The 13,923-nt window shown below is 42.7% G+C and overlaps 1 protein-coding gene across 1 annotated transcript in view; it reads left to right on the top strand.

Annotated features, from left to right (window-relative positions):
- Positions 1-1,504: 1,504 nt before the first annotated feature.
- The window catches only part of LOC118338095 (serine/threonine-protein phosphatase PP1-beta catalytic subunit-like), a 19,145-nt gene continuing 6,726 nt past the window's right edge, over positions 1,505-13,923 (top strand). Inside the window, exon 1 of the mRNA XM_035675281.1 lies at positions 1,505-1,660. Within this exon, the coding sequence (XP_035531174.1) occupies positions 1,609-1,660 (52 nt within the window). The 5' untranslated portion in view covers positions 1,505-1,608. The remainder of the gene's footprint in view (positions 1,661-13,923) is intronic.

The raw sequence follows: 13,923 nt of genomic DNA, 5'->3' as shown, positions 1-13,923 counted from the left end.
CTTGAAAGAAACAGAAAAATAAGTTGTGAGTGGGAGAGGCAATAACATAACTTGTGGCGTGAGTCATAACCTGGAAGAGAGTCCTAGACCGGACCCAGATCTGGTCCCCAGATTCACTCTCTGTAAACAGTCAGTGTGATGTACCAGATCCTTCACACACTGACCGACACTGCAGGTTCAGTCTTCCAGGGTTGGACTCTGACAGTAAACAACTCTTATTTATAAGAAAAAATACGTTTTCTTCTTTGCTTTATTTGATCAACTGAAGATAATTCCCCCTTTTTTAAAACTCACAAAACAATCCTAAAAACTGTTCATCAAAAAACTTTAATGATCATACAATTCAACCAGGAGAGGGCGCTGTAAGTGAATAAATCCTGACCTCTCATTACGAGCGCTGAGCATTTATCCCCGACGTGACAATGTATAGTGAGTGGGCCTCAGTTAGGTCTCTTTATATTTAGTAAAGTAAGTAAGTGTCTTTTCCACAGTTTTATTCATTTCAGGTTTACTTCAATGTCCATAAAAGTACTTTATAAACACCAAGAACATCTGCACAGGTTTTCATTTTGTGACTCAAAGAACTCAAAGAAAAAATGTCAGCTTTTATTTATTACATATTTTTGAGTAGCCCTATTTATTATTATTATTATTATTATTATTATTATTATTATTATTACTAAGATATTACAGTAACCTGTTGCAAATGCCTTGGCTATACTGATGCCTTCAGGTGCTGTCAGAAATCACAGGTACAACTTGAGAAAATAACTAAATGAATATTAAAATGAATTGGATAGGGAACTGTCCATTACATGTGTGTATTGAGTATTGAGGGCATGCTGGGAAAAGGCCTCAGTTCTTGATGAACCGTTTCATTCGGTTGCATCTATGTTGTTTTGTACAAATTAAAACATCCATGCACAAATATATTATGCATTGTATTTACTTTATTTATTCATATTAACATAAACAATTCTTTTATCCCTTCAGTTAGACGAATCATAACCTAAGTAGATGCTTTGAATTTTACAAATAACCTGACAATAATATTATATTACATTATGTTATAGAGATGGTTGACACACACACACACACACACACACACTATAAAATGTGGTGGGTTTTAAGCAAAAGCTACTTTACTCTCTCTAAGTCCCAAGAGTCCGCTAATTGAGTTTGGAAATGAATTGAAATCAATGGCCGAGGTAAGAAAAAATATAATGTGAAAATGCTACACGGACATTACTTTGGACATGAGCTTGAAGGTTCATTCTTGACTTAGGAAACACTGTTTGAGTTTGAAATCTGCAGAGGAAGACTGAGAGATGCTGTTGAAAGCTCTAGAAAAAGCTAATGAGTGATAGTTTTGTAAAAATTCACTTGAAAAACCCTGTTAAGGTGCTTTATGTATGGCTAATTATAAACTCCGCTTTTCTCCTCTCTGTGATAGGAACTCGAGTATCCGAGGGGAACTTTAACGCGGCATAATAGTCCTAAACGGGAGGCCCGTGAGTGGGAGGAGGTTGGCGGTGCGTTTCAGTGCAGTGAGGCGGTGCCTGCCCTGCCAGCTCCAGACTGCGGCGGGCAGAGCTGTTCGTTACAGAAATGGCGGAGGGGGAGTTGGACGTCGACTCGCTGATTTCCAGGCTTTTAGAGGGTGAGTTTGCAACCATATTACATTCATATTGCCCTGTTGTTTGGGACTATAGTCCTCAAAGGTTATTTGGGTTTCGTTTTGACTCGGGTTGACTAGAAAAAGGCCCGCGTTACTTGCTAGCGTATCCCGGTGTAGGAGTGGACAGGACCAGTCCCGTCCGTCGGTAACGCGAACCGCAGGCACACCTACAGGCAACTTATCATGAATTCATACCTAATGACACCTGAGGCGTTTCAGGAATTTGTTTTTGAGTGTTAAAGTGAGGGTGAAGATTGAATGGTAACAAAGTTATAGTACTGCTGGTTGAACCCCGACAGGTCGAGTATGGGGGAGAACGTTAAACCAACCTTAAAACTAATACACATTTTAATGTTGCCTTCAATAATGTCGCAATACTTGTATTACACCATTATTGGTGTCAACACGTTGGCCTGCAGCATATAAAACACCAACCAAGTAGCTTTTACTTAAGGAAAAAGCTCAATCGTAAAAACGTCTCTGCTTATATTTCCTCAAGCTCTTAACAACAAAATAGACCGCGGTGGGCGGTAGCTTGTGCTGCACATCAGCCTCCTAAGTTCATATTTCTTTTAAAACAAAGTGCAGCTTGGTGAATGAGGGAAGCCGAACACTTCAGCACAACTGGCTGCTCCCTGAAGACCTTTAAAATGTTGTCTCCAGTGGGTATATATATCTTTTGCCCGCAATCGTAACAAAAATTGTCAGGTTTTCAAATGGGATTTGGCATAAGAGTCAGCTGAAGAGAGAGGGCACGTCACGGGGTTGTGGTGTTTATATGAGAATATTTCTGAATGGTGATGTTTTCACAAGCCGCAGGCCTCGATGATATTCCACTTTAAATAAACCTGCACAGTCTGTATCCTGTAAGCATTTCAAAATGAAGCAACTTTTGTCAACCTTGCACCATGTGTTTTGTAATTCCATTGCCAGTATGAACCATACTCAGTCCTAAAGTTGGCAGTTTTTCTGTACAAATGGATTATAGCTGCTAAAAGATTTTAACATTAATGCAACAGTTGGCAGATTGAGTTAAAAAAAAGCCTGTATCAAACTTTTAAATAGTTTTACACACCTGTGATAAAATAAGCGTTCCCAGTTTAGCTGTGTGTGATGATATTTTTCCTAATGCTGGGAGTTTTCAGTGTGCTACTGCTGCACAAAAGTGACCTCAGTACTTTCGAAGAAAGCCTTGTTGCTCCTACACCGGTGTTATGTGTTGGGTAGCGGTGGATGACTTTATAGCAGTGCTAAATAAGGGATCCTGCCATAGATGAGCTGACCTGTCCGTCTCTTTCATTCTCTTGAGGACGCAGAGACTCTGTGTCTTCAGTAAACATGTGGACAGCCGGGGCAGTGGTGGACAAACAGTGGTGATGGATTGTCTGTCACACACACACAGATTCAGTGTGCCCAGAATGACACACAGATAACAAACATTTACAGTTTAGCAGCGTTTGCTAATGAATGAACACACTGCGGCTCAGCATGTCAATAGAACCTAATCATCTGGATTGATTAGGACTCGTTACATAATAGTGCTTGTTGCTGTTTGTGTGTGTCAGCTGTACAGTAATGTGAGGCTTTATTGTCAGCTGGGCAAGGATATACTGTGGTGAGTAAGCCGGGTACATATTTAGTTGCTTTTTTATGCAGCAACGAGGGGAAACCTCAGTGGAGGAAATTGGAGGGTTCTGGCCATAAAGGCTTCCAGATGTGAGCTGTGAATGTATCCCAACCATCCATCTTCTTTCAGCCACTTTCTCTTTCCATCTACAGCCAGTATGCATCCGACTGGCTCCTCTTTTTTTTTTTTTGGTGTGGAATTAACTGAGAGTGAAGGCTCAACGCTAATGGTTTCTTTTTATGGCTCATGTGTCTGGATCAAAACCAGAGTTTGACAAATTGTCTGTGAAATAGTGACAGTACAACTTCCAAGTTTTGGTGCAGTTATGAAAGACTTTTTTATATATATATACCTTGGTTTGGGATTTTTTTTTCTTCAAGCAAAACAAGAATCTGAATAAAATGTTTTAAAAAAGTAGTTGACAGAACAATCTCCACTCAGTCGTCTGTTCTGGAGCTTTTGACAGTAAACTCAATTGTAGATTTTCAAATTGTGCGTTTATACTGAATACTTCGAGGACTTTCTGTTCATGTTGGCAAAATTAAAATGTAGGAATAGTAGGACTGCCTGTTTAAACAGTAATTTTATTATCTATTATCTATATGTTGGTGAAAAATGGCCATCACGATTTGCTAAATCTCAAGTTGACTCATTCAAATAGTTGGCTTCATTACTGATGAAACCTTTATCCCTCATCTTAGTTTACTCAACCAGATTACATCTACAGCATGCTTTCATTGAGACGTTTACTAAACGGTCTTTCGGTGGCTTTTTCCTGCCATTCGCCTCAACAAGATCACAGTGTTTTCACTTGCCGCACTAGGGAGCCGCTGCGCCGTCTCCGCAGGAATGAAGGGATCTTTTCCCTAAGACAGGACGGGATTTCCTACGCCACTTCAATGGGCGGCTGATCTCTCACTTTGTCAATGAGCTCTGGTGCCAGCCAAGAACCTACAGCATGCACTCATGCGCGCAGGCAGAGAGCTCTCGGGTCTCTTTACTAAATGTCAACAGGCACAGCTGTCCCTGGTAGAAATGAACCTACCCTTTGGTGACCCTTTTTTCCTCTACAACACAAGATATATTTGTGGATGAATCCGAACATGTTCATACTAAAAGCTCTGTGTTGGCAAAATGTAGAGGAAAAGACACATTGTCAAATTCATCCTCACACAACAACACACACACACAGAGGAGAGTGTAAATAAGTACAGTAATACCTAATACAGTACAGACAGTAGTAATAATAATAATAATAATAATAATAACGTGCAATAACGTAAGGTTGGAGAAAGCCAGCACCGATCAATTTATCTTTTAACTGATCGGTATCGACTATATTGAGCTTTATTGAGCTTTATTGAGCTTATTGTGAGTTTTCTGGGTTAGCTCCCAAGATGACCAGAATTGTTCCAGTTCCTCCTTTTTTTTTAACGGGCTTGACTTTGTGTGCCACTTTTCATTTTGACCCAGCTGTTGAAACATTTCACTCAAAGCCACATGCCAGCCTAATGGTGGCGCTAGAGGAAAAGTCAGTCATTAGGATGTATCCCCTTTGAACCACGGATGTCAGTACAAAGCTCTGTGGCCGTTCATCCAAAAGTTATTGAGATTTCAGTGGACCGACCTACAGACCCACATTGCTGTCCAGAGAGCCACACCGCTAGCATGGCTCCAAAAAATGAGTAGCTTCATGGCCACAGTAAATAAACCACAGGTCACAACCTTGTCATGCATCATCACTCACTTCTACCACGACTTATTCTAGTATAGAAATCTCACCGAGGCACCTTCTCCGAGAATTTCCCAGCGCAGAGTCCTTTTCCTCTTCCCATTGTTTGCTGACTTGGACGTCCAAATTCATGCAAATATCAAACACACGTGAAATGATATTCGCTTGGTTCTCTTTCACACTTCAGCTCTTCTCTGTTTCGCTGTTGCGCTACAGTTTCGCCACCCCGGCACATTGATATATCAGAACTAAGTCTTTTTCTGTGAGCCAATTATTTATTTGGCTATTATTTGTTTGAAACAGTGTCAGACATATTTGTATTTATGCTAAACATGTTTATACTTGAGCTTTGTGTAGGGCCAAATGTAGTTAAGGAAAAGCACGACATGTGTCAGATTCATCCATTGAGTGGTGTGAACATGTAAAACACAGACACACACAGTTAGTGGGTGGTTGACAGAGCGTCTGTCTAGCCACAGGATTAAACCTGAATGGAAACTGACAACATGGGTTTACAACACTGCAGCTCCTCAGCGTGGCTTCAGCGTGCAGGTTTCTGGCCTCGATCCTGGTGTTCATTTGTCACTGAATAACCAATGACTTGTCATTTGCTGCTTGTGACGGTCTGTGACGTCAGAGTTGAAGATACGCAGCCCCCAGCGAAAGGGGGGGGGGGGGGGGGTGGGGTATGATTACTTATTAAGCCATTTGTCTGGGTAATTAACAAGTGGCAATTTGTCATTGCTTGTGTGTATCTGTCTGGGTAGTATGCCAGTCAGAGTCTGCTGTCTCATGAATAGACTCGTGTATGGCAATATGACATCACAGAGGTAACCAATTGCAATATGCGATGCCTTTTAAAACCACCAAATGCCATACGTCATAGGCCAGTTTAACCATTTGCAACCACTCGCTATCCTAACATCAATCGCAAGTGTTTTGAGAAAAGCAATACAATATCACAAACAAAATATACGCAATTATACTGAGGCCTTAGCTTATCATCGTGTCTCCATAAGCTTGCGGTGGCTATGAGTTCCTGTTTTAAACAGGCTGCTGGTGTTCCCAATGGCATGAAAGTATCTCATGACCTTCAGGTTCAAACAACAGATGCAGAGCCTTAATTGGCGGTTAGGGGTTGTCTAGATAACAGGTTGTGAGTTCCTCGTCACTACAGCTGAGAGGAAATCCAATATTGTCAGCAGGCCGCATTGCACTCTGCTGGCCCAGATCAATCAGCCTCGATTGCTGTTTTGGTGCCAACTGTCAGGCGTAGCTTGTTTTCTGATTGTTCACAGCCCATGTAGTCAGCGGCAGTTTCGTTATAGCACGTTGGACGCTGACGTCGGCATCACGTAATGCATGACTTCGAAATTATATACCTCTAAAACAGCGACGGCACGCTAGGCACAGCACGCCACATCTCTCCTTTCCCCGCATGTTTGTCGCACAGTTTACTGACCGGACCCGTCGCGTTTTGCTTCCTGTTTGGTGGCTCGCAGTTGCTCCGCCTAACAGGCCCCCTCCCTTATCTCCCTCAGTTAGTTTTTTCTACTGCCAGCTGCGTGCCTGTTGTCTATCGCGCATCAGCAAAGCAGCTATTGACAGGCCCCCAGCTCTCGAACCCATGCCCATCAGCGCTAAGCCTCACACTCGGGCGGGCTGTAGCGACTCAACCAGGCCCCTCCTGTCTGGGTCCAGCCAAGGTGGCCCGTAGCGCTCTGTATGATGCACAATCAACACCCCAAGGTCCAATACATGCCAGCCACGCGCCGGAAGGGGCGGACGGGTGCGAGTTCATTCGGAGGACATATATATTCATAATATAAGATATTATGGCAAGAGACAACCAGGCCAGTTGTAACCGGAGTACAATGAAAAATCCCCTATCTTTCTCTGTGTAGCCGCCCGCTGTCCAGGTCGTGTTTATTTCCTGAAATGGATTGTCGGGCTGACTGCGTCCGAGTACACACTGTTTTGGACCAGTGTCGCATTCCCACTTTCACACTGCAGCCCAGCAGGCTTATTTTGTATTATGTAACGGAATTCTAAACACATGATAAAGCCGGTCTGGGTGAGTACACCTGAACTAATGCATCACTAAAAACATACAATCTACTGATCTATTTCTGTTGCAGTTGATTGTGTATTGATATGTACACTTTATTCATACACTTTTGTTGATAAGGTATCGCTCTCTTGTAGGAGCTTGTAGGATAAATGTTTTCTACACCAAGTATGTAATAGATGAGGTGAGGTTGCTGACAACCATGTTTGGTTACTTCTCTCACAGCAGGGGACAGCACGCCTCCATTAGCCAACGGCTTCGTTTATGAGCAGGGCCATATTTATCATCTGTGCTTCTGTGGATTCGTTTGCATTAAATGCACTTAGTGAAACCATTTTCGACGTGTATTGCTGATATAGTCCTATCTTGCTGTTCATCTACGAGCACAAGGCAATGGGTACAAATCAATAGGCACTTGCCTATGTTTGACAGTTTGACTCTGAGTTCTGGTGCACTGCGCTGGACAGACTCACTGAGAATGACTTGTCAATCACAAGGTAGCCACACCCTAAAGCATATCCTGCTTTATGGTCTATTTTACTCTCAATGGGACCATTGTTTACTAAATGAACATCATGTTGTATGGAAGAAGACCGAAACTAGAGATTGAGTCCAGAAACTCATCAGGAAACTGTTCACTGAGCTCATAAATCAAGTTAGAAGTCGGCTCATTTCCCCATGAGACTGCATGGTATGAGTTTGTATTGCAGCCAATGGAGCTGCCCCCTACTGGCCATTACACAGAATGCAGGTTTAAGACATCCTCTGATTTGTCAGGTTATCTCAATGTTTTCTGGGCTGTGATGCCACATTCAGTCAGAACTGAAAGAGTTAGAGAACAAATAAAGTGTTTGTTAAATTGATTTATAACATTCAGCAGTTTATAACGCACCTATAGGTCTTTTGTTGTGCTCTTCCAGAATCCATTTTACACCGACGTCACCCGCCTTGTTTTCTCCGGACGTGTAGGACTGCTGCTGCTTTGCGTGATGTTCAGGCTGCTGGCGTGGCACTCTGTTATGGAAACAACAATGGTGGAGCCTGTGCGGCGGGGAGCGTTCACCCCCTGGCACCAAACGTGGCACACAGCTCACCCAGGCTTTTCAGCTGCCCAGCTAGGCTTTCCAATAAACCCTCCCTCCCCTCTCCTTCCATTCACTCCCTCGCCTTCTCTGTCTCCCCCACTCGAGCTTCAGTTCCTCCCTGCATTTCTTTCATTTTCTTCTCCTCTCGGTCTCTCCCACTTTGCCCATGCCTCCTGTTTATTTCTCCTCCTCTCAATTTCATCCTTTCTCTTGCCCCACAAAGACAGCCATTCACCCGTGGCACTTAGAGGCGAACAAAACGTTCTCTGAAAATGCAAAGCCCTCACAGAAATGCCATCACAGTCGGGATTTCTGCCCTAAGATTCGCTCCCGCTCTCCTCGCCAGAGTTACTTTGTGTTTCTCGTTCACTGAGGGGTCACTGTTTTCCATCGCCACTGTGTGGGAGAGGGTTAGACGGAGGAGTGGAGGGGAGCTGCTGGCCTCGTGCCCAGTTGGAAAGAATAGAGAATGGAGGTGGAGAGCTAAAAAAGGTCTGACAGGGCATCTTTATTGGTGCTGTGAGGCGCAGCAGTGACTAAAACATGCACAGTCATACCTGCTTAGAATTCACGGCTCTGCTTGACCCATTAGAAGTTCTTTTGTACGTCTTTGCTCTGCAATTAGAGAAAATGCTACTTTTTCATCTCTTAATGCTTACTAATGTTGTTAAGAATAGTAAAATAAATAAATAATGCTATACGGTATATAGAAGGCTTCAAATACACCCTCTGATTGGTATCGATTAATACTGCTTCCAGCGATTGGTGATGGGCCCCAAAAATCTGGGTACTTCCTTATATGACTTTACAAGAACTTCTGTGAAGCAAAAAATCATTTTTTGTTTGTTTGTTTTTGGGCAATTCTGCCTTTATTTGTCGGATGACTACATGACAAAGTGTTCGATTGCGATATTATTCACAATGAATGATCATTTTTGCATCACAAATAAAATGTTCATTAAAATCATCAAAACCAAACCTTTTCTCTGGCCATACTGCGATTAATTGTGCAGCCCTAGTGTCGTCGCAGTCCCAGCCTGCATCAAACCGGGGATATGGCACACATCTTAGACCACTAGCTCAAGGGAGCGCCCCCAGAAGAGGGTTTACATTTTTTAAACATAAGGTATGGGAAAAGTATCGCTACTAAAATATATTGGCACTAGTATAAAAAAAACTTTAGGTAAATAAATGTATTGCAGCCCCGAGAGCTCGCACATTGAATGAAACCGCAGCATTCCTCAGGATACAGCAAAGACGGGCCAACAATAAAGTGGCCTTAGACTATACTATACAGACAAATGTATCACAAGTGTCACTAGCTTAGTAGCTGTCTGAAAAGCGTTGAATAACTGCCTTATGAGCTCAGCCCTATTTTTAAGCTCCTGATATTGCGCTGACATCGGAGTGTGTTTTCTCGCTGATGTGAATGGGCTTACGCAGCTCTCTGCCAGAGCAGCTGACAGCCGTTACATTGTTGTGGACCTTCACTGGCTGACGACGGAGCCCCGGCCTGTGCCCGGCTAGTACTCCGTCTATCTCATACCAACAATAGAGTCTTCAAGTGCTCCCCCTTTGTCCTGACTGACTAGCCTACTTCCTCCTTCCTCCATACAGTAGAGCCCATATATGGTAATGCCTTCAAGAAGCAATCTGTGTGTGGTTCACTTATCTTTCTCTCTCTCTCTCTCTGTCTCTCTTTGGCTCGAACACACACAGTTTAAGTGAACTCTGCTCTTTTTTAATAAATGGAAAAATAGTTGACCTGCTTGGCCCTTAGGAAGTAGTTTGCAACTGGTGAAGCAGAAGAAATGATGACTGAAAAGCAGCAATTACCCCCTTGTGCCTTTAGGTTAGCCATTTATGTGAAAAAGCAATACATTTCTTTGTCTAAATGGCCCTAGAGGTGGATGAAAAGTTTCTAAAGTTTGTTCTTTACTATTGAACTACTGTCAGTTTGAGGTTAAATCAAATCCACAAAGAATAAAAAGTCAACTCTTGAACCAAAGCTCCACCCAGCACTGCTCCTACTTAAATCTTGTGAAGTTAGTCAGAAGACAAGTCAGTGTGTTGATGTTGGGAGTGTGTCAGGTTGTGTGTCGTAACAGCTCTGGTGTGGTTCAGCGTGCAGCACAATGGTGGGTTGGGCAGTACCTAAAGATCCTCCCAAGAGTTTAGTCAATCAACTCCCCAACCGTAGGCAGCGGGACTGGAATTCAGGGAACACCGGCTCGCTTGTACCTAGAAAGATCAACCGCTGTGACAAAGTTCAGTGAGCGGAGCTGGGCGGTAGGGCATTGAGACTGTAATAATAATAGGCTATCATCTCTATTAGCAGAGGATGGTTAAACAAACAACCTCGGTTAACGTTTCAACAGTATTGGTTAAAAATAAAAGCAAAATAAAAAGACAGGAACAGCAAGGCAAAATGGTGACTGTCAGTTTTACACCTGTCATCAGTTGCATCCATCAACTTTAGGCTGGAACTGATGTGCTACTTTTCCTGACCGTTTGATTTAAATAAAACAATTACACTGCTGTTTTTTATGACCAACAGTCTGAAACCTAAAGCTATGTAGTTTACCAGGGCTCTAACCTTTCTCACCACTGTCCCAAACTGTCCCCAAATACAATTTAAACCGCCCTGAGGTAAATGCTGGCCATCCAAATGATATTATTGTGATTATTAAAGGTGATGCGGGGTATAAATGAATGGCCATGGAGAACAATTTATTTGAACATGTGTTGCATATACATATTCATTTATTCATATTGCATTTATTCAACTCGTGGTTCGTCTTCTCACTTTGTGTGTGCATGTTAGTGTGTGTGTGTGACAGCAGTGGGTTTTTTTAGGGTGAGATGTCTAACTTCTGTCCCACGACCAATCCCAGAATTAGTTTTTTATCGTCCCCAGGAAGGGTGGATGGATGTCCTTTAATTAGAGGCCCTGTTTACTATCAAATAAGACTAAGACAGGCAGAACATGCTCCTGACTGAGACTTGCAACCGCAGGACATTTGGGAATATTTGCTTTAAAAGAACAGAAACAGTTTCAGAGAATGTTCTGTCCCGTGTTTCACAACTTCTTAGATCTTAGATCTGTTACTGCTTCCATGGAGCATTAAATGACTTTATTAAACAGGCCATTTCCTTCACAGCTCAAAGGAAACCAAATCCGTTAATTGTGAAGTCATTTTTCCAGCGGCAGGAATACAGCCTCTCCAAAGTAATTTGCTGCCTTTCTATGTTTTTATGTCCTCCTCAACTGAATATCTGAGGCTGCAGACTGCTGGTTGGACAAAACAAGACCTCTGAGGACACCTCCTTGGACTCTTTGTTATTTTGCATCCATTTTTATTATTATAAAAAAAACTAAAGGATCAACAGATCAAGTGAGAAAATTGTAGTTTTAGTTCAGTCACTGTGAGATGCACAAACAGCAGGCTGTCTGCTTGAAGTCAAGGTCTACAAAGGGAAATGAAGTGCAGCCTCAGTGTTTGTTTCAGCTTTAGATGTGTTCAAATACTGTGGTTTCCCTGTGCATGCCTTCCTAGTGAGCTTTCTTGTTAGTCATAGTCCTATAGATCTGGTTCCACCCAGAACCCTTTTTTTTTTTATTAACTTGGAACATTCATTTCATTTTCAAAAACAAGTCTTAGATGTTGATGCGTCTTGCAGATGCCCTAAGAAGCAGTGTGTATCCCAGGCTGCACTGGAGCCTCGTACAGCCAGAGCTGTTAAGGTCTGAAGGGTCTGTGAGCTGTCTGGAATGCCAAAGCCACTGAGGGGTGGGACGAGGAGGCAGGGCTGTCCTCTGACGTCAGCACAGTTCACCGGCAAGGCGGAGGAGGCCGATGACCCTTGAGTTCAGCCTCAGCCAGGCATGCAGCTAAAACTAAAACGATGAATAGATGAGGAGGAAAAGAAGAGGAAAAGGAGGTCTGGGAAAGCAGCTGCTTGCAAGTGCAGTGATCTCCTTTCGGATGGAGCTCGAGGAAGGACTCAGCGTTCAGTCTGAAAAGGTCAGAGTGTGACCAAACCCAAACTTCAAAGCTTAGGCAGACGGACACACGCACCTGACCAAATTAGGAGAGCTGAACAGGACCGTAGAGAGGTTTCTCAAAGAGGACATTTTCTCTAATCTTGCGTAAGAACCAGCTGGGAAATGTGAGTGGAACGTGAGTTTCCTCCAGTCCAGATGAGGCTGTCGTGAAGTGAAGCTCGACAGCTGTTCTAGCCAGGGACCTGCTTCATCCTGACTGGGAAAGCAGTGCCTCGAACCGATAAACACTGTGCATCTGCTCCCATTGTCTGTCAGAGTCTTCTAGCTCTACTGTTTACTGTATTTGATTGATAGTATGCGTCGGAACTTGATTTAGAAATGTATCTGAAGCAGAGCTTTCAGGAGGGAGTGTGTCATACCTGTCACTCAGCAAACAAAAGATATTCATAAGTATAATCGAATCATAGGGCTGGAACTACCAGTTATTTCTTACTGTTGAGTAATCTGCGGATCATTTTCTAAGTTAATGAATTATTATTATTATTTAGTATGTGAAATGTCAGTAAGCAGTCCACCCACCACAACTTCCCATATTTAAAGAGCTTGCAGTTAGCATAGTCAAAAAACAACAAATATTCACATTTCCTTGGCTTATTTATTTCTTTTTTTACATTTTTACTAAAAAAATGACTCAAATGGTGAATCGATAACAATTTATTTAAATGAAATTCCTCTAAATAATGAAGGCCTAATGTTAGTGGACTTGCGAGAGAAAAAAGGAGTGGTCCTACACTTCCCATAATGCAACATGAGCTCTTTGTCTCCACATTTTTCGAACTGCATGGCCCCAGTTTATAACGCAGGCTCTCTGATATAAATTTCCACCCGCGCCAAGATAACCCTGATGACCTTTGCTTTCACAGCAGCTTTTCTAAAAACTTGTGATGCACGTTGCAGTTTTTTGGTTTAATTCAACTTTTTCAAAGTGAGAATAAAATCGCTACTAGTTTGGTGGCTCAACATTGTGTGTGTGGGACTGCTGGGATTAGTGAAATTCACAGGAAACTTGCAGGAGAGTTGTGATTGGACACAATTGCAAGGTGGAGCAGAATTCACAGGGATTTGTTGAATTTGCATTCATTGCTGAGATTGGAACTTCCCGGAGGGACTGACCGTGACATCATGTGGGTTAATTTGTCAGAGCTCCTCCAGACACATCATACAGCTGTTGTCACAAGCTGAGTACCAGCCCCTCAGTGGAGTTTCCCTTTTAAGTGGAACAAGCTTAAACATTTGGCAGAAAACTCTGCCTCTTCCTCTGCTTCTCTTATGACAAAGGAGCACAAAGTTAACAACAAGTGGACTGACAGACGTTTCTAAAACTTTGTAAAAATGTGTTTGGTCGGAATCTGATTTGAAGCTTCAGGAAATGAACTTGATGCAGTTTGTAAGACATTCTAACTTTGGTAAAATACACAGAATCAACTTCTAATTCCCAGAGGTCTCCTGTTAGTGTATTAAAAGTCGACTGAGTGTTAAAAAACCGATCAATCTGTAATCTGGAGGAACATGTGGGAAAATTGAGTTCTGTAAAAGTGTGTGTGTGTGTGGCCTCTGGTAGGCTTTCCTTCACTGTTGTCAGATGCACTAGATGTTAGTATGCAGGGTGTGGGTTGGTGGAGATGCCTCTTTATCTGCAAATCGGCTCTCTCACCCCCCCCCCCCCC

This window comes from Morone saxatilis, unplaced genomic scaffold, assembly GCF_004916995.1.
Source record: "Morone saxatilis isolate NCDOM2014 unplaced genomic scaffold, NCSU_SB_2.0 Contig4, whole genome shotgun sequence".
NCBI lineage: Eukaryota > Metazoa > Chordata > Actinopteri > Moronidae > Morone > Morone saxatilis.
Note: the sequence above shows the minus strand (reverse complement) of the source record. Positions and strands in the feature narration are given on the sequence as shown.